The sequence below is a fragment of the Sitophilus oryzae genome, unplaced genomic scaffold, assembly GCF_002938485.1.
Source record: "Sitophilus oryzae breed Bouriz unplaced genomic scaffold, Soryzae_2.0 scaffold_1502_pilon_pilon, whole genome shotgun sequence".
Lineage (NCBI taxonomy): Eukaryota > Metazoa > Arthropoda > Insecta > Coleoptera > Curculionidae > Sitophilus > Sitophilus oryzae.
The window spans coordinates 425,953-444,945 of NW_022146173.1; the positions used below are offsets into that span (position 1 = coordinate 425,953).

General features: G+C 32.5%; 1 protein-coding gene across 2 annotated transcripts in view; it reads right to left on the minus strand.

The window, feature by feature from the left end:
* Window positions 1-18,993, minus strand: part of LOC115878200 (intraflagellar transport protein 140 homolog) — a 109,924-nt gene that overhangs the window by 11,079 nt on the left and 79,852 nt on the right. For both annotated transcript variants that reach the window (XM_030894613.1, XM_030894612.1), the window contains exons 9-15: window positions 17,435-17,767; window positions 14,066-14,320; window positions 9,712-9,938; window positions 8,980-9,170; window positions 6,440-6,535; window positions 6,072-6,382; window positions 1,796-2,070 (exon numbers count right to left, since the gene is read on the minus strand). In XM_030894613.1, the coding sequence (XP_030750473.1) occupies window positions 1,796-2,070; window positions 6,072-6,382; window positions 6,440-6,535; window positions 8,980-9,170; window positions 9,712-9,938; window positions 14,066-14,320; window positions 17,435-17,767 (1,688 nt within the window). The remainder of the gene's footprint in view (window positions 1-1,795; window positions 2,071-6,071; window positions 6,383-6,439; window positions 6,536-8,979; window positions 9,171-9,711; window positions 9,939-14,065; window positions 14,321-17,434; window positions 17,768-18,993) is intronic.

Genomic DNA, 18,993 nt, shown 5'->3' on the forward strand with positions numbered 1-18,993 from the left:
ATATCCGTCATGCGTCGTCTCTTGTTCTTTTTAATCAGTTTTATCGGTTTATTTCAAAAACGACAGATCATATTTCAATATTATTGGTTTAAAGGAACGATGAACGACAAACGGACGCCGATGCGTATGAACTCGACTTATGATTTTTGAGAGTTGACAAACTCTTCCCAAATTCTAGGTAATAATTTTATGTCAAATTATGTCAAATAGAAATGATAAATATTTTGCATTCTGCATTTTGGAGTGTGTTATTACATGTGTCCCGTGTTTTTTTAAATTAAGTCGATGAAAACTGGAGGGAAAATTAAGTGTTGACCCCAAACCATAGTTTACAGTTAATATTCCATGCCCAGAGACCGCCAGAGAGTTGTATTAGCTAAAATTAAGTTTGTATACCATCTCGTATATTATATCAAAAACTGGAGTATCTGTAAAATAACATCACATGATAGATAAATAATACATTTTAGTACTGCAGAGAGATAATGTCAAAAGGTACTGGTTTAATAAAATTAAGATTAAAGTTAATTAACCAACTTTTAAGGTATAAAAATCAGTAAGTATTATTATTAATAAAATATTTTGTTTTATTTATTCCTTTGCAATACGTATATAAGTTATATTGATAAATGAAATAATAAATGCAAGAAGTTGCTTGCTTGAGCTTGAAAGTAAGAAATCTTTTTTATATATTTTTTTGGTATGTGGTGTTTTGTTTAAAATACGCCCTTGCTTGTTTTGTATTAACACATACTAAATTTTTTTAATAAAATAACTTGATTAGGTTTTTTCAGTTTTATACAGTTTTTTTTCACAATAATTTGAAGTAATCACTCAAATTTTAAATATACTATTTTCTGCTATACATATGCTATGCTATATATACCAACTTATTTCTTTTTAAAACGAAATAAACTACTTTGAAATTAAAATGACAGACACATCTATCACTGTCAAGGATCTTGTTGTTGGACAGACTATAGAATTTTTTTATATATTTTTTAAAGCTGTTTTTTTCTATTTATTTAGAGCTGCCGGTAACAGCGATCAAAATACGCCGTAGGTGTATTTTTATTGCGTTGGTTAGTCTCTGGTGTAAGTTTTTTTGTTTATTGATTGTACGCGAAATACCCGATCGATAGAATATTTTGAACGGGAAAGCGATTTAAATAGCCCTTTACGTCCCTTAGGTGCAGTTAGGGAGGTGAGTTTCGTTGATGTAAATAAAAACTGTTTATATGTTTATAATGTGTTGTGACCATTTCAAATGTTACATAATAAAATTGCCGAAAAAATGTTAAAGCGTAAAGGAGAGCGTAATTAGGGCTACAACGTTCAATAACTCAACTTTCCCGGATATTCAACTCTCCCGAAACAATCTTTTATAGCTTCATAGTTTCTCACACCGATTTGATCAAAAGCAAATATGGATTCAAGCAGTTCGACGAAATAAGTGAGTCAACAAAGTGCTCGTTACATTATAAAAAAATTAAATAGACGTATACTGTGAGAAGATAAAATATAATTTGCAATATTAATGGTATACTTTTTTTACGCTACCGTAGGCCTTCTAAAGATATCAAAATATTTACTTTTTTATTTTTATTTTTAGAATTTTTACAAATTATACTTCCCAGCACTTTTAGAATAATTAAATAATAAATTTTTCGTATACTCGCTATTTAAACCTGTGTATTTGTATATATCGATTATTTACGATATTCTGCGATGATGGCAGCACCGGCGGAGAACGCACCAAGCCTATATGAAATGATTCCCTATATGTTTACCTTACCTTTTTAGCTATAGCTAGTAGATCCACAGCTTTATCAAACTGTTCGTTGCTGACAAAATACTGTACGCATTTTTCTATAATAGCTGGATCCGAATCAGCGTCCAACTGAGTAGCAATTTCTTGCAGGATATCGAACTGACGCGTTTTAAAACTCAAATCTAGCGCTTTATGCAACATTCCGCCCCTGTGATACAGAATAACCGCATTTTCCAAGTTATTTTGCTCCTCGAAGTATTTGGCTATTTCGATTTTTTCTCGATTGCTTACTACCAGGCCTAGAAGAAATGGTTTTTGTTAAAAGTTCGTCTAAACCAAAGATATTTAATCTCAAGAGATACAATTGTTTAACTTTTTCCTTCATCGGCCATTCTATCCTTATTTTCCCGTCTCTCTTACACCGAAAACATTTCCCAGATTTACATGTATATTGGTATTAGTATTCGATCAAATACCATAACCAATTATGAAGTAATAAATAATTTCGTTATATTTCTATAATATATCAAGTACATTAATTTGCTAACGTCGTTTTTTCATTTAATGCTTAACTGATTAACTATTTTAAATTTTATAATGGAACTAGCGTGTACCCGCGACTTCGTCCGTGTCGAATTAATCATTTGTAATGGTGATGATAAAGCAAAGCAAGATTTTCCATTAACATACAAACTGGATAAAATTTTCTCACATTTATGTCAGCATGAGAAAAAACAATAAGGCGATATTTTTATATAACTTGGTAATATTTGAGGGGTAGTTTCATCTCGTTGGAATTTTACTTTCGAAAAATCCGTTTGCCAAAAATCAGCTTTTTACGTCAAGCAGTCTAAGCAGAATCGTGGTTAATCAATTACCCACCTTTTTGAAACACCCTGTATGATTTTTTAAAAAATTTCGAAATATGTTAAAAAAACAAAATAAATTATGCGTGTCCAAGCGTTTTCCCGAAAGACTAACCGTTTTTTAAATAACAAATATTGTAATATTTGAGGGGCGTTTTCACCCTCTTGGATTTTGAGATTCGAGAAACCCCTCCTTATCGAACCTCTGCACCCCACAGTCAATCCGTTTTACAAAAATCAGCTTTTTACGTCAAGCGCCTTAAGCAGGATCGTGATTAATCAATGACCAGATTTTTCGAAACATCCTGTATACATTTTTAAAAAAATCTTGTAAAATATGTAAAACAACAAAATAAAATTACGTGTTTAAGCGTTTTTTCGGAAACTTGACCGTTTTATAAATAAAAAATATTGTAATATTTGAGGGGTGGTTTCGCCCCCTTGGAACTGGAATTTCGAAAAATCCCTTCTTATCGAACCTCTACACCCTAGAATCAACCTGTATGCCAAAATTGAGCTTCTTACGTTGAGTGGTTTGAGCAGGATCGTGATTAATCAGTGAGTATAGATAAAAATATCATGGTCGTGTTTCTTTTAATAATAAAAAGCAGTTTGGCAACGTCAGTTTTAGAAATATGTAGGCGTAGTACAACCATATGTACAACGGATTTCGAGGATGAATGAAAATTCCTAGATTCTGCCGTTGCGAGGTTGCTATTCCGCCGTTCAAGCTCCGTATTTTTTATTTGCAGTATTATAGTATTTTTGCATTACTTTGTGGACTTCTGTGGACATATGGTGCATTCATGTATTGTGTACAAGAGAGAGTATCATTTAAATCCAAATTTAACTTTTCACCGGTAAATAAAAATAAGTAGGGTTAGGTATATTATTATACTCTTTTCTCTGTAGATCAGAGGCGTACCCCGACATAAAAAATAGCAAATTATATTTATTTTTAGGTTTGTTTTTTAAATTATATATTTATTAATTAAATTGCTTGTAGGAAAAAGGTACACGCGGTACGTACTAATTACAAGTAAGTTAATAACAATTTCTGTTTCGCTTTTAAGAAAGGGTATTGAATGTTAAAAATTAAATTTAAGTTCTATAAACCGCCTGTAATTTATAAAATTACGAATATCTATTTCCGAAAAACCGTACTTTCTTATAAGAATAAATATAATCTAGGTACCTACTTGGGTTTGAGTACCATTACCTGCCTTTTGTGAAAATTTTATTGGGGTGTACCAAAAATAGAATTTTCCGGCCTTACTTTTTTTGTTGCCGTTACAATTTTATACCATTTTTGTTTTAAATTTTGGTTTCTATAATGTAAAAGGACATCTTTTGACATATACAATAAAATGAATGTACTTATTACATGAATTTTATGACTTTCTTACATTTTGTTGTATTTTTACATTTTATTGTATTGAAATTATTTGCACATGCACTTTTTATTATTTATAAACAATATGAATTTACCTTTGCAAACAAGAGAAAAAAAACTAAATATTTTTTAAAACTAAGCGAAAACCGTTTACTAAACGATTTTGTAAAATTATCGCTAGAATTTTCTGATGACTGTATTATAATATTAAATAATTTTGTAAAGATATACACGTATAATAAACATATATTTTGAGTTCTGATTCACTGTGTTTGGAACATCCCTAAAATCGAAGTTACGATAAATAAATGTTGAATTTTCTTATTTCTTATTCCCTCATTTGTGAACAATTATTGTGAACTAATAAAAATTATAAGGCACATTTTGAATTTTATTCATTGTTTTTTATTGTAGTTGTAAAATGCATATACCCCACTGGCAAGCGAACCTTTAGGTCGGCGTTTACATGTATAGAAGTGAGTCGTTATGGCAATCTAGTAAGTCGGAGTGAGCAAAAATACGAAGTACTTATTACATAACTACTTAATGTGACGCTAGATTCCATGCGCTTGGGAAAATACTCGCCTTCTGTCTTTATTCAGTACATTTTATTTTACTAAGCGTGTTGACCGTACTCTTCGAACCCATGAAAACCGGCACCCAAGACCAAGAACAGTTAACCTAATAGGACTGCTCATTCAGCCAAAAGTGTCCGCCAGGTGCATGCGAAAACTACTCGCTTTGTGACGTCATTGTAGCCCTTGTCATGGTTATTAGTCCTTATCCGGCAACCAATAATACACAGACGTGCATTATTGGTTACCGAATGCAAAACGTTCATTTTTTAGTTTATTTATTTAAACACCTTATATGTATGCAGTAAAGAAAATTAACTGTATAAATCGTATAAAATACTCGGATAATGCATTTTTAAGAACAGCAGGTCCAAGCATCACCTTTTGCAAGCATTCTTTTTAGAGTACTTCCATATTTTGCTTTAAAATAATTAATAAACAAAATCGTTGGCACTTAGTATGCACTTTGTCACAATCCACAACACAAAATGAACGTATTTATACACTCTATAGCTCTAAAAACTTTAAAGACACCTTTTTCACATTTAAAATTGACAAAATAATTAACTAAAAATTTCTCAGCTGTTATTTTTATAAGTTTACCATAGGCAACTAATAATACACACTATCATGACAAGGCCACGAAGGCTTTGACAAGGACTACAATGACGTCACAACTGTCAGCTGAAGCGCTGGAAGAGGCGAACGTACGTCTTATGAGGATGAGCAATCCTATTAGTTTACCGTTCTTGACCCAAGACCAGAATTGCCGACCCTTAGTATATAATAAATATAAATATAATAATAAAGATTTTATCACAAATATGTGAACTCTACAAATATTAGTTTTTGGTAAAATATTGTGTTACTAGGTTAAAATAATTATTTTATTTTGTTATTGCTAATAGAGGGAGTCTCATTCGCCGGAGACAAACAAGGTTTAGAACAAGATATTGAAACTGCATTTCTAATAGGTACACCTAAAATTTGATATATTTTTTAATAAAATAAAGTAAAAAAACACTTATTGATTTTTTTAACCGTTATTCTTATGTGAAAAGCCATCTTGTAATAAAAAAATTATGCCGGTTTTTATTTATTTCACTATCCTCCCTCAACTTATTTTTTTTTACAATACGACTATTTTTTTTAATTTATTAAACAATTATTTTAATTTCCTTAAAATACTGTCGATCGATCGGCACGCCACTGGAAATTAATGGCCTTAAACCTCAAACGTCTAATCTTTCTACACACCTACATTGTTGCCATCGCGCAGATACCCTATTTCCTTTTTTATCCATTCTCTCTCGCACTCGTTGATCTTCGCAAACCAATGTGTGATGAAGTTTTAGAGCGTTTCATGAATGGATCATTGTAGCTCTCGAGTTTAAATATCTTTGGATACAACACTCAGAAAAATTCAAATTTATCAAAATAAAAAGATTATTATTGCACCAACAAACCTAAATTCCATAACTCCTTAGACAGATGGTTCTCCTTTGCTAACCTCACCGCATTGGCGTACGCGGTAGCCTTGGTATAGAAATTTACAGCGTCTTCTGCGTTGCCCAGCGTCTCGTAGAACCTAGCCATATGATAGAAAGCAGCCTTGTCCGAATTGGCCTTGGCTAGTTCGACAGCTTTAGTTTCATCTCCTAGGAAACAATAAACTCGGACTTGGGAGTACACGTCGCCAACGTTGGCATATATTTTCAACGCGGCATTCATGTCACCTTGGGACTCGACGAATTGGCCCCACCATTTTAACATTTCCCTTAAAATAGGGTTAAATTAGTGATAAATTATCAGAAAAAGGAGTTATTACGCTTACTTGTCTTTACTTTTTGACATGTACGATTGTAGCTGTTGAGGATGGTCGCTAAGCATCCTCGGAATGTCATACCGATGTGTACCGGCTTTCTCATATCTAAAATAAAGCTTTATAAAGGTGTTATATAAACTAAGACAAATAATACGATAATAATAAGTAGGCTTTATTCTAATCCATACAAAATTAGGAACCACAAAATGGCAAGTTAAAGCAAAGCTTCCTAAAGCTAGATTTTCATGCATCCGTTGTCCGACGATACGATATTAATTTTATTGGTTAAAAGGTATAGCCGGATTAATATAGGAAATCTGCCCCCGCGGCTTTTTGGGCTCGCACTCAGGGGATCGATTTGGTGTCGAATCAAAATAATTTACCTAATTTTTTAGCTCTTTAACTAAAACGGGTTTCGAAATTTTCAAAAAAAAACTGCTTTTTCAATTTTATTTTTATAGTAAAATTCAAAATTAATTAATGATGATTTTTTTATAACTCTTAGAAGTCTAAGATATGAAAAAATAATATGATCATGATTGTTAAACGAAAAGCCGATTTTTAGTAGAGGAAGGGAAATTAAAATCTTAATTTTTTTAACCTTTGTGAAATATGTCACTCACTAAAAATCGTCAGAAAATGTCTTTTATACTCCTTTACACTCATAGTCTAAGAGCTGGCTACATAAAAAACCTTATCATCGTTACATGGCTAATTTTTTGTGTGATGTATCCATTCGTGTAGCCATTATGAAATAGTCATGTCTGCCAGCGCGATCCCGGGGCTTAAAGCGGGGGCGGCCAATCGAAAGGGTGAAATTTTGAAACTAAAAATATTTAAGATATAGGAGTTATAATTGCGAAAATAGCTTTTATTTATTATTAAGAAACGTGGAAAATTGTTGGCAGACATTTTTCTAGTCGCTAAAATGCCGACAGACAACTCGAAAGAGGCATAAAATTTTAAAAATTATTAAAAAATGAAATTTGAAGAATGAAAAAAATTATGGCATATTTGCATGCTGATTGGTGAAATGTCATATTTATTTATTTTAAAAGCCGTATGCAAAAGGGCAAACAAAAAGATCGTGGCTCAATCAGCTGCAGACAGTTATCAAAAGCGCGATATTACTCTAGCGCTTTATTCAGGGAACGCTGGCCGCCTCATCCATTTAAGTATAGATAAATCATATAATATACGATTATATTATAAATATATTTTTTTTATTCTTTCAATAACGATTTTTTTGTCTGCCCTTTTGCATACGGCTTTTTAAATTAATTAACAATAAACATGACATTCCACCAACCGACATGCATGTATGCGATGATTTTCTTTTATCAAAATTCTATGCTTCTTTCGCGTTGTCTGCCGGCATTTCAGCCACGAGAAAAATGTCTGTCAACAATTTTACACGTTTCCTAATAATAAATAAAAGCTATTTGGCAATTATAACTCGTGTACCTTATAATATTTTTAGTGTCAAAATTTCACCCTTTCGATTGGCCACCCCCGCTTTAAGCCCCGGGATCGCGCTGGCAGACATGACTATTTCACAATGGCTACACAAAAGGATACTTCACACAAAAAATTAGCCATGTAACGATGATAAGGTTTTTTATGTAACCAGCTCTCGCTCTATCAGGAATTTTTTAGAATTTTTTGAAGTAGTGGAACAATATGAAAAAAATTAAAAACTCATTTTTTTCTAAAATCTTCTGCTTTAATTAACTTATATTTTTTTAAGTTAAAAAAGTGCGTAGATAATATTTTTAGGGTTCCGTACCCATAAGGTAAAAACGGGAACCCTATTACTAAGACTTCACTGTCCGTCCGTCCGTCTGTCACAAAGGTCTATCTTATGAACCGTTATAGCTAGACAGTTGAAATTTTTACAGATAATGTATCTATGTTGCCGCTATAAGAACAAATACTAAAAACAGAATTAAATAAATGTTTATAAATAAAAAAGTACTTTCACTAAACATTATCTTTTAAGTAAGAATTTTACATAGAATCTTTCAAGTCCTCGGTGGCCGCGTGGTTAAGGCGTTAGGACTTTACGCTGCTATGACCTTGGAGCCGTAGTAAGGCAGGTTCGAATCCTAGTCAAGACGACTTTTTTTTAATCGTTTTTTTAATTTTTACATATTTATTATTGATTAATACAATTTTTAATAATGTGTTTCTTCATTTTTTTTTAAATTACTTATACACGCATTCAAAATTTCAGCTAAATCGGAAAAAAAGTTTATAATAATATAGTGTCTAATGTATATATAATGAATGGTACGGAACCCTTCGTGCGCGAGTCAGACTCGCACTTGACCAATTTTTTTTTTACTTCAAATTCACAACGATATTGCTTATTACACATTTTCAATCATATTGCTAGGCAATGATTACGTAAAGACCGGGTTTTTGAAAAATTCGCGCCAAGCTGACGCATTATAAAGCCATCTACTGGAATTTTCAGTAACCAGCGCCCCACGTTGGGCGCCACTTATTAAACGTAACAGGGTATGCAGCATGTGCAGCCTTAACCTTACCTCATTGCTGCCTCTTTAAAATCGCCAGCCTTTTCTAGCGATTTAGCCCAACAATATTCGGTATTCCTTAAATTAATCCTGTCTTTGGTTTTGGCTAAAGTATGTGCGTCTTCCATTTTATTTCTGCAACGAAACAGTTTATTAAGCAGATCGTATCGTCCGCATTTGGAATACAATTGTTCAGCCTCGTCCTAAAAAAATGTAAACATCTAAGGGTGGCAGTAACGACATCCCGTCATCCTGCTGATAAAATGGAACCGCTGTTTTTTTTTATAAAAATTGCCTGCTAAACAAAACTGTCGTTGGGCCTACAGTGAAAAGATTATCAGTAAATTTACAAAAAAAAATGGTTATGCTGAAGTATCTTTAATCAGCGACTTTATAGAAATTTAATATTTTTGCATACTTAGTTTTGCACAAAATAGCGTAATTTTACAAAAATGTTTACAGACATTTAATGGATATTACCAAACGATATTGTCTTCAAATATAGCTTTACGTATTTACAAATGAAACTTAAATCATAAATAATATTTTGAAGCAAAATTCCATGTTTTTTCTTTTCAACTAAACACAGCGCTATAATTGATAAAACCGCACGTAAAACTTCCAGTATTGTGTAGACGAGACATAACAGATAATTTTCTTTAAAGATCATAATTTTCTAAATAAATTAACTCAATTTAGCAATATTTTTATCATCAGGAATAGACAACTTGATAATATATTTACCAGCAATCCCAAATGTATGGCTAACACAGCAACTTTGGCTTCTTGAGGCAACGTATTGTCATTTATCGCTAATCTTAGAGCCCTAGCCGCTTTAGCGTCACCCATATGACCCAAACAAACGCTAGCCACGTCCAAACGTCTAGTTTTAACGCACATCCTTGCCAAACTGGCCCAAACCCCTTGACTTTGCACTAATTTGATTGATTTGAAAGCAGCATCCATATTACCTAAACATGATAATTTCAGAGAAATAAATAAACACAGCGACATAAAAAATAAGTTAAGAAAATAAGTAACAGACAAATTTTGCTAGGCAGCTCTACAAGATGTTTCAAAATCGTCAGAAAAAGTTATAAATTTACTCAATACTAAGTTAACTGAAAACATAACGTTTCTTGCAGCATGACGCAAGTATCAGACAGTCTGTAATTACACTTAATGTACTGGTTAATTGCACCTTCATAGGTAGCAACCACAAGGGTATCACAGTGATGTGGACATATAAATAAATAACAATATATATGCGCAAGCGCATACTACGATGTTATTAAGACACGTAAGAGAAGTATGAACGACATTTCCTTAAGTTCTTTTAGGTTAATTTCATGGGGTTAATGTTAAAAGTAAGGTTACGAGTAATACTCGAAGTATGAACCAACCATAGTTCATATTATAATAACAACTCAAAATTGAAAAAAAATATATCAGTTTTTGGATTTCAAGATATACTTTAGGCATTCTAAAATTTTTACAGTGTGTTTATTAGATAATATTAAAAAATATTTGTTAATTGCCAAACGAATTCAACGGTTTTTAATACTTGCCTGACGCGAATAAAGATTTAAAATGAGCGCAACAAAAAAGTCTTATGAGTATCTATAAGCGCGAGAAAGATAGTTTATTGAGACTCGTCGGCAGCAGACGCGGCTGACGTAACAATATTTTACACTGTTTATTTTTTACTTTTACACTGTTAATATGCTATCATCTGTTTCATCAAAGTCGAGTTTAAAAAAAAAACAATATTTTCGTCATAATAACTAGTAGTGGGAACTATCGAATGAATACTATCAAAACATTCGATAGTTGCAATTCATTCGAATAATTCGATAGCTAGTAAGAAAACATTCGTTGAAAACTATTCGAATAAAAATTATCGAATAGATGCGTCATCTGCCTTGAAATATTGTATTCTAGTAATTCAGCCGCAAAAACCATTCATTTATAAAATTCATTCATTTATGAAATTCATTTATTCGTCAGGATCGATTATAATAAAATATTAACTGGATTTTAGTTGTCGCCCGGCGACGTAGGTTTCTTTCCGAGAAACCCGACAGCAGTCGGTGGCAATGCTATGAAAGAAGCCGGCATCTTTGATTTTTTGCGGAGTCATAAAGATAAGGACACATTATTTTTTTTATTGAGGTGCTAGTATTTACACAGAAAATACATTATGAAGGGCGCTGTTGCCATATATTGGTATTAGTTGATATTAGCAAAGAATATTATTGTTTGTCTTTAGTTAGTTAGGGATAGTATGTCTATATATTTTGCATTTTTTTTATTAATATTCTGTTGTTACACTGCAATAATACTTGTTATTTTGGATGTAGGAAAATGATTTTTAATGTTTTTAAGCAAAGACTGGTTTAATAAAAAATAATAACAGTAATAATTTGTTATACCTATTAACAACAAAATTTAAAATAATTTCATATAAACATTTTTTTACGTAGTAGCAAAATATAAACAACAAATTAGATGTCAAAATTATTTATATTCTTCTTATCACGCCCTCTCCTGCCGAAGGTTGGCGATCCATATGGCAATTGTGGCTCTGGAAACTGCAGCCCGGAAGATTTCCGCAGATTAGCGTTCAAACCATCTCCTCAAATCTTTTAGCCATGAGTTCTGGCGTCTTCCTACTGATCTTTTCCCTTGCACTTTGCCCTCTATTATGAGGCGCAGTATTTCGTATCTACCACCTCTCATCACATGACCCAGGTATTGCATTTTTCTTTCCTTGATGGTGTTCAGTATCTCTTTTTGTTTCTGCATGCGCTGGAGTACTTCATTGTTGGTGATCCTTTGTACCCATGAGATTCGCAGCATCCGTCTGTATATATACATTTCGAAGGCTTCTATTCTCTTCTCGGTCTGTGAATCAGTGTCCAGCTCTCACATCCATAGAGTAACACAGAGAAGACGTAGCATCTGGCCATTCGAGTTCTGAGATCCGCACTGAGGTCTCTTCTTGTAAAAAATGATTTCATTCTCACGAAGATTTTTCTCGCTTGCTCAATTCTTGAAAATATTTCTCTTTTCGGGTCGCACTGACTGTTGATGTTAGCTCCTCTTTATATTAGATCCTATTTAAAATAATATAGTCTTTAAATTTTTTTGGCAACGTTGGTTTATTAAATAATAATAATTACAGAACTAATTTGTTATATTAACAATAAACTTTAAAATCATGAAATATAAACATTTATTAATTTTCTAAGCATGCAGTGTAATGGAAGGAAAATATAAATAAAAAATTAGAAGTCAAAATTATTTATATTAGGTACTTTATATTACTATATAAAAATAATATCTACTTTTACTGGCATTTACTTTAAAAAATAAATGAAATATTTCTTCGCAAAAAACTACATGTAAGAGAATTAGCATAAACAAAATACAAACATCGTTAACTTTTTTTTTAAATTAGCACGTGTAAAACTTTCAATTTAATTTTCTCATCCCATGGTTTGAGTTCGATAACCATTTACTTAACCACATTACTTAAATATGATTATTAGGTAAGTTCAACTAATTCATATTATTAAAACATCTAAAATACAAATATGTATTTTTAAAATTAATTCTATAAATATTCTAAATAAGTTCATCTCATCTCTCTTAAAAATTGCTACTTGTCAAAATTTCCCATTAAAAAATAGACCATATACCATATGAAATAAAATAATTGAAAGATCGGGCTACGGAAAATCACACAAATTTTCTGAAAAATTTTGACCACCTGCACATAATCGTCAATTAAAAAAACTACTATTTTAGTATTTTAAATATTTTAATAAACGCAAAAATAGCACAGTATTTGTAAGGCGAAGTTATAAAAATTTGGAAGAACTAATAATGCACTCACGCACACAAAAATCAAACAAATACTAAATTTCATTTATCAAAAGCATTCGATAGTCGTGGCTCAACGATAACCATTTAGTCGCACGGCGAGGTTGTCACATATGTTTTAGTATAGAAATGAATGAATGATTTTATTCGAATAAAACCATTCGATAGTTGAAATCATTCATTCAGTAACCATTCGATAGTCTAATTCATTCGACAGTTCCCATTGCTACAAACTACACAACTTAAATATTGTTTTTTTATCCATTGTAATTTATTAGTAGGTACATATCCTTAAAATTAATAGTTACTAAAATATTTATTTGCAGTAATTATTCTAAACTATTTACACTATGCACATCAATATTTAGTTTATAAATACATATATACCGTATGATCGAGAAAAAACGGCGTCAGCGATGGCTATGGAATGAAGATCGCTGTCATTTTATATGTAAATTTATATGGGAAATGTCATTGATGTTCATTTCCCAGCCAACTGGACGCCGTTTTTTTTCGATCATACGGTATTTATACATGGTAACTTAATTGCAGCAATCTCTGAATTAAAAGCCTGCAAATAATTGAAATGAAACCGAAAAAAAAATGTGTTTATAAAAATTTTAAGTACTCCAAAATACTGTTACGTCAGCCGCGTCTCCTGCCGACGAGTCTCAGTAAACTCTCTTTCTCGCGCTTATAGATACTCATAAGACTTTCTTATCGCGCTCATTTAAAATCTTTATTGGCGTCAGGCAAGTATTAAAACCCGTTGAATTCGTCTGGCAATTAACACATATTTTTTAATATTATCTTATAAACACGCTATAAAAAATTTAGAATGCCTAAAGTATATTTGGCATACTTATTTCTGAGTTAAATAGATGCTAAAATAATAGCATAAACAAATTTTAAGTTGCCTAAAGGGTGTTTTTTGAATTTTTTTTTGCAAATATCATGGGTTGCGCAGTAGCGAAATACCCGCAACCCCTCTGCCCGACTTAGGATTCTGGGTTCATCAGTTAATAAACTATACATTTTTAGTTATTCTAGCTTGCCTAAAATATGTTCTCTAAATATGTCGTCAGCTTTTAAGCTATTACATTTTGCTCGGACTTGTATATGTTAGGTCAAAACAAATCAATCAAAGTGCTAATTTGTTTACTAATGAATCTACTAAATCGGTAAAAATATTAATGAAGAAATTTCATATTACCCAAGCTCAAATTATAGCTGAAATCGATAACTGCCTCTTTAGTGTTCTTGTCGCACTCTTCCAGCCCATTAAAATCGCTCATCACATCTCTTACAATACTCAATTTCTGTAAAGTAACGATATAGGGTATAGAAACACCCAATAATCTAGTATCGGGTTCCACGGATTTCAAGTCGTGGATTTGTATACCGTTTTCTGGCAGAACAAACATGGTGACGATAACCTGATCTTCGTCCTTTAAAGTTTTAGATTCACCTAGATATATAATTAATAAAAATTAAAAAATACAAATAAGAAAATTCAATTCATGAATATATAAATAATATTCCTTAGTCTTTTTATTCAAAGGTCCACCCATTACCATCGAGAAAGGAAGGCCCGACGGCTTATGTGTGACGTCATGGAAAGAAGGCGATGAGTTGGTTGGTTGGTTGTAGAGATGGGCAAAGATTGAACGAGTCGTTCATCTGAACGAGTATTAAAAATGAATCGTGTGATTCGATTCATTGCTTACATACGGTTCGTTCAATTGAATCGTGGCCAGCACGGATCCATAAGATTTTAACTATGAGCCGTAAAAAAGAATCGTGAGAATTGAATCGGATCACAATGCGATCGTTGGTTCAAAGAGTCGTGGAGATTGATTCATTGCTTAAAATACGGTTCGGTCAATTGAATCGTGGCCAGGAAAGAGTTGAACGATGAGCCGTAAAAAAGAATCGTGAGAATTGAATCGGATCACAATGCGATCGTTGGTTCAAAGAGTCGTGGAGATTGATTCATTGCTTAAAATACGGTTCGGTCAATTGAATCGTGGCCAGGAAAGAGTTGAACGATGAGCCGTAAAAAAGAATCGTGAGAATTGAATCGGATCACAATGCGATCGTTGGTTCAAAGAGTCGTGGAGATTGATTCATTGCTTAAAATACGGTTCGGTCAATTGAATCGTGGCCAGGAAAGAGTTGAACGATGAGCCGTAAAAAAGAATCGTGAGAATTGAATCGGATCACAATGCGATCGTTGGTTCAAAGAGTCGTGGAGATTGATTCATTGCTTAAAATACGGTTCAGTCAATTGAATCGTGGCCAGGAAAGAGTTGAACGATGAGCCGTAAAAAAGAATCGTGAGAATTGAATCGGATCACAATGCGATCGTTGGTTCAAAGAGTCGTGGAGATTGATTCATTGCTTAAAATACGGTTCGGTCAATTGAATCGTGGCCAGGAAAGAGTTGAACGATGAGCCGTAAAAAAGAATCGTGAGAATTGAATCGGATCACAATGTGATCGTTTGTTTCTACGGCGTGGCGCGGCGGTGATATAAGCATAGAGTCAGGCACCAATATTTACACTTGAACAAAAGCCCTAAACAAACATCATGGGTATAAAATGCAAACGATAAGAAAGTTATTTACAAGAAAAAACTTATTTATACTGTGCTTAGTATGGGCACAGATTATACAGATTATAATCTTTGTTTTTTCTTTATTGTTTTTCGTGGTTCCAATTTTCGGAATCGGGCACTAGTTAGGTGACTAGTTTGCGCACATAGCCCGCCCACTTATGGCCTCTAAAATTGTGCACAGCGCCTGACCGGCACAGTTATTAGAGAGATATCGGAAAACCGAATAGCGTCATCCAGTATTTACGCGTACTTTATCATGGTTACGATATGCGCGAGTCAATTTTTAACACAACACCCGCTAATAACGTTACCGCCTGACGTAATTCGTGGATCAATTACACCAAGCGCTATTTCTAAATAACGTTTAAAAATTGCTTAAATAGGCATGTGCGGGTATTTGACAACCGGTGCCAGCCGGCGAGATCTTTTATTTTAGGTTATGTTTGAATTGTTTTGAATTATTGCTTTAGTTTTATTAGGTAATTTGATATTTAAGTAGCTGGGATTAGCTTTAATTAAATAAATGTGGCTCAAAATATGGATTCCACCTCTTCCAATACTAAAGAACCTATAAAGAGTCTTAGGTTTACAGCAGATGACGACTTAGCCCTTCTAAGAGAATTTGTTGCTTGTTGCCCTAAACCCACTGGCAGACGTTGAACAATAAAGCACTGGAAATAAGCACTTTAGCCCTTTAGTTTTAAAATACCTAGTAAACAAAACAATTTCAAAGTTTTAAATTCAAAGTTAGGTTAAGTTTAAATAGCGGACGCGCCGCGATCAGAATTCTTTCCGGTCCGATAACGCCGATAACTATAAATGAAGAGAGTTAATACCACCTCACGTAAAGGAAATAACACCTGACCTTATTAACGTCCATGCACGCTATTCGGTTTAGCGATATCTCTCTATTACGCTGTTTATTGTTATTTTACGCGAGTTTATTTTTGCGCACAGGAAATTTGACTCGTTTGCACATCGTCATAAAAAACAATTTTCGTACCACGAATTAGGGACAAGATTTTTATCTGTATACTTATAGGATACCTAATCTGTGGTACGGGAGTATCTGCAAGGTATTTAATTTTCACGATAATATTTTTGTTAAAATAATATTACCGACTATAAACCATTAAATGTCGGAATAAAAGACTAAATCGTGTTTTTCTGCAACTCCAAATAAATATTGTTGGTTTCTGCTCAATATGACAAAAAAACGGCGTCAGCAATGGTTATAAAATGAAGATCGCTGTCATTTTATATGTAAAATTATATGGGGAATGCATCAATGTTCATTTCCAAGCCAACTGGAGACCATTTTTTTCAATCATGCGGTATTTATCTGCGGTATTTAGTGTATTATATACTAATTTATTATGATTACTATTAAAAGGAATTAAAATATGGCTCTAAAAATATTATATTGGTATTAAGAAGTCTTTAATAAATAGTAAATAGTATATATAAATTTGTTTGATAATTTAATATTATTAGTAAAATAATCAATCCAATTACGCCGCGCCAGTGTCATAAAGTGTTAAAAAACAAATGAAAGAACTGTATATTTCTTTTTCTGGTCCTTTAAGTAATTGTCCGACCAAATTATCGCCGGTAGTGCCAGTTACGATTCTTGTTTTTATGAAACGTAAATTATGCATGGGATTCGTTGAAAAAGACAAATGAACGAATCGTAATAGTCGATTCAATATGAGAAATTGAATCGTGTGATTCGATTCATTAAAAAGAATCGTAATGCCCATCACTAGTTGGTTGGCAACTTTATAGGTACACTTAAGGCTGTTTTACAGCTGGCAATTTTACTTACATGCTAGAAAAGTTGTTGTCATTTTACTTGCCGCAATTAAGTTGCTGCAACTTTGCTTGCATGCAAGTAAAATTGCCAACTGTAAAATGTCCTTCAGGATATAAATTTTGAGTTTATTAAAATTTCCACTTGAAAACATACTTCTTTTTCTTGTAGACTGATTCTTTTTAGTGCCAGGAACTTTAATTTTCTTCGCGTTACACACAAGCAACCTGGAGTCATCTTCGCACCAATGAAGTGACAAGGGAATTCGGTTTTTACAAACTTCATCGAAATCGGTAGACGAATCGTTGTCCTCTTTCTTCGCGTCTTTTTCCCCTTCAGTTTCAAAATATTTATCCATTGTCGATTTTTCAAGATCTTCGTATTTTCGAAAATCGTAGAATATCAAATCGTCCCTTTCGATGTCCCATATGTACAGCTTTCCGTCCGGTACTAGGTTGGCTGCGGCGAGAGTCATGGCTACTTTGTTGCCTACAAAATTAAAAAAAAAACTTATATTTTAGTACCAGCCAAGTAAGTATACCGGGTGCGTCCCAAAAGTGGCTCACCCCTATAACTTTTTTATTTTTTCGGATAAAAAAACGAGATTTGGTATGTTAGTATATGACATAAATTAGGTTTGATTGACGTATTTAATTGTTTTTGGTCAGTTCCTGGTTCACCAGAAATGACTACAACTTTTGACTTTTAAATGACACCCTCAATATTTTTTTACTTTATTCAATAGAAAATAACACTCTGAATAGAATGACATATCATATGTGGAGTTGGCTAGAAAGTGTTTAGTGTGTGAAAGTTCTAATATAAAGGCCCCCGAATTATCTTTTCATAGGCAAGTAAAGTATTCAGTTCTTTTATTTATATTAAGCCACATGCATACTTTCTGGTTAGATTTCCTAAGAATATTGATATTACACACCTTAAAAATTAGTTTTGACATTAATGTATCGCCAATTGCACCGCGATATTTAAGGTCTTCTTAGCTTAAGTCGAGTTATAACTGTGACTTTTTCTTTAAAATCGTAATTACCATGAAACTAAGAGAATAAAGAGTGTCCCTATTCATTTATTTATGTTTTTATAGGTATTGCAACTGCAGCGACTATGAAAAAAGCTGTGTGGTTTTCATAGAAAATAAGGGCACCTGTAATTCATTTGAGAATGTTATAAATCGCTAAAAGAGGTTTCAAATCTCTTCGATTTCAATTAATATTAAATAAATTTTATTAAAAATTGAACTAAAATTGTTAGTATTAAAAACAATTCAAATTCAAAAATTGTATCAATCAAATTCCCTCATTTAAGGTGAATATTAAAGTAAATATAAATACAGCTCATTCTAAGCTCTACTTATCTTTAAGAAAAATTTAAATCATTGGTGCAATTGGGCCTTAATGCCATTTCGAATGAATAATAGTATTAATAATGTACATTATAATAATAATAAATTTTATATCATAGTGTGTAATAAAACTACTAAAACAATTTTAAATTGGTATTATATTAACAAGTTTTATTTTTTTAATCCAAAGAAAAATAAAAGTAACAAATTTCTCAATCAAAATATTTGTGGTCCTGAAAAGGACCTTTGTTTTCCCATGTTCGTCAAGGTAGGTAATGGGTAAACGGTAAAAAAACAGGATAATGAAATTTAAAAAATTACAAAAATTGTTCAAAAATGCCTCCCTCTTGCATTA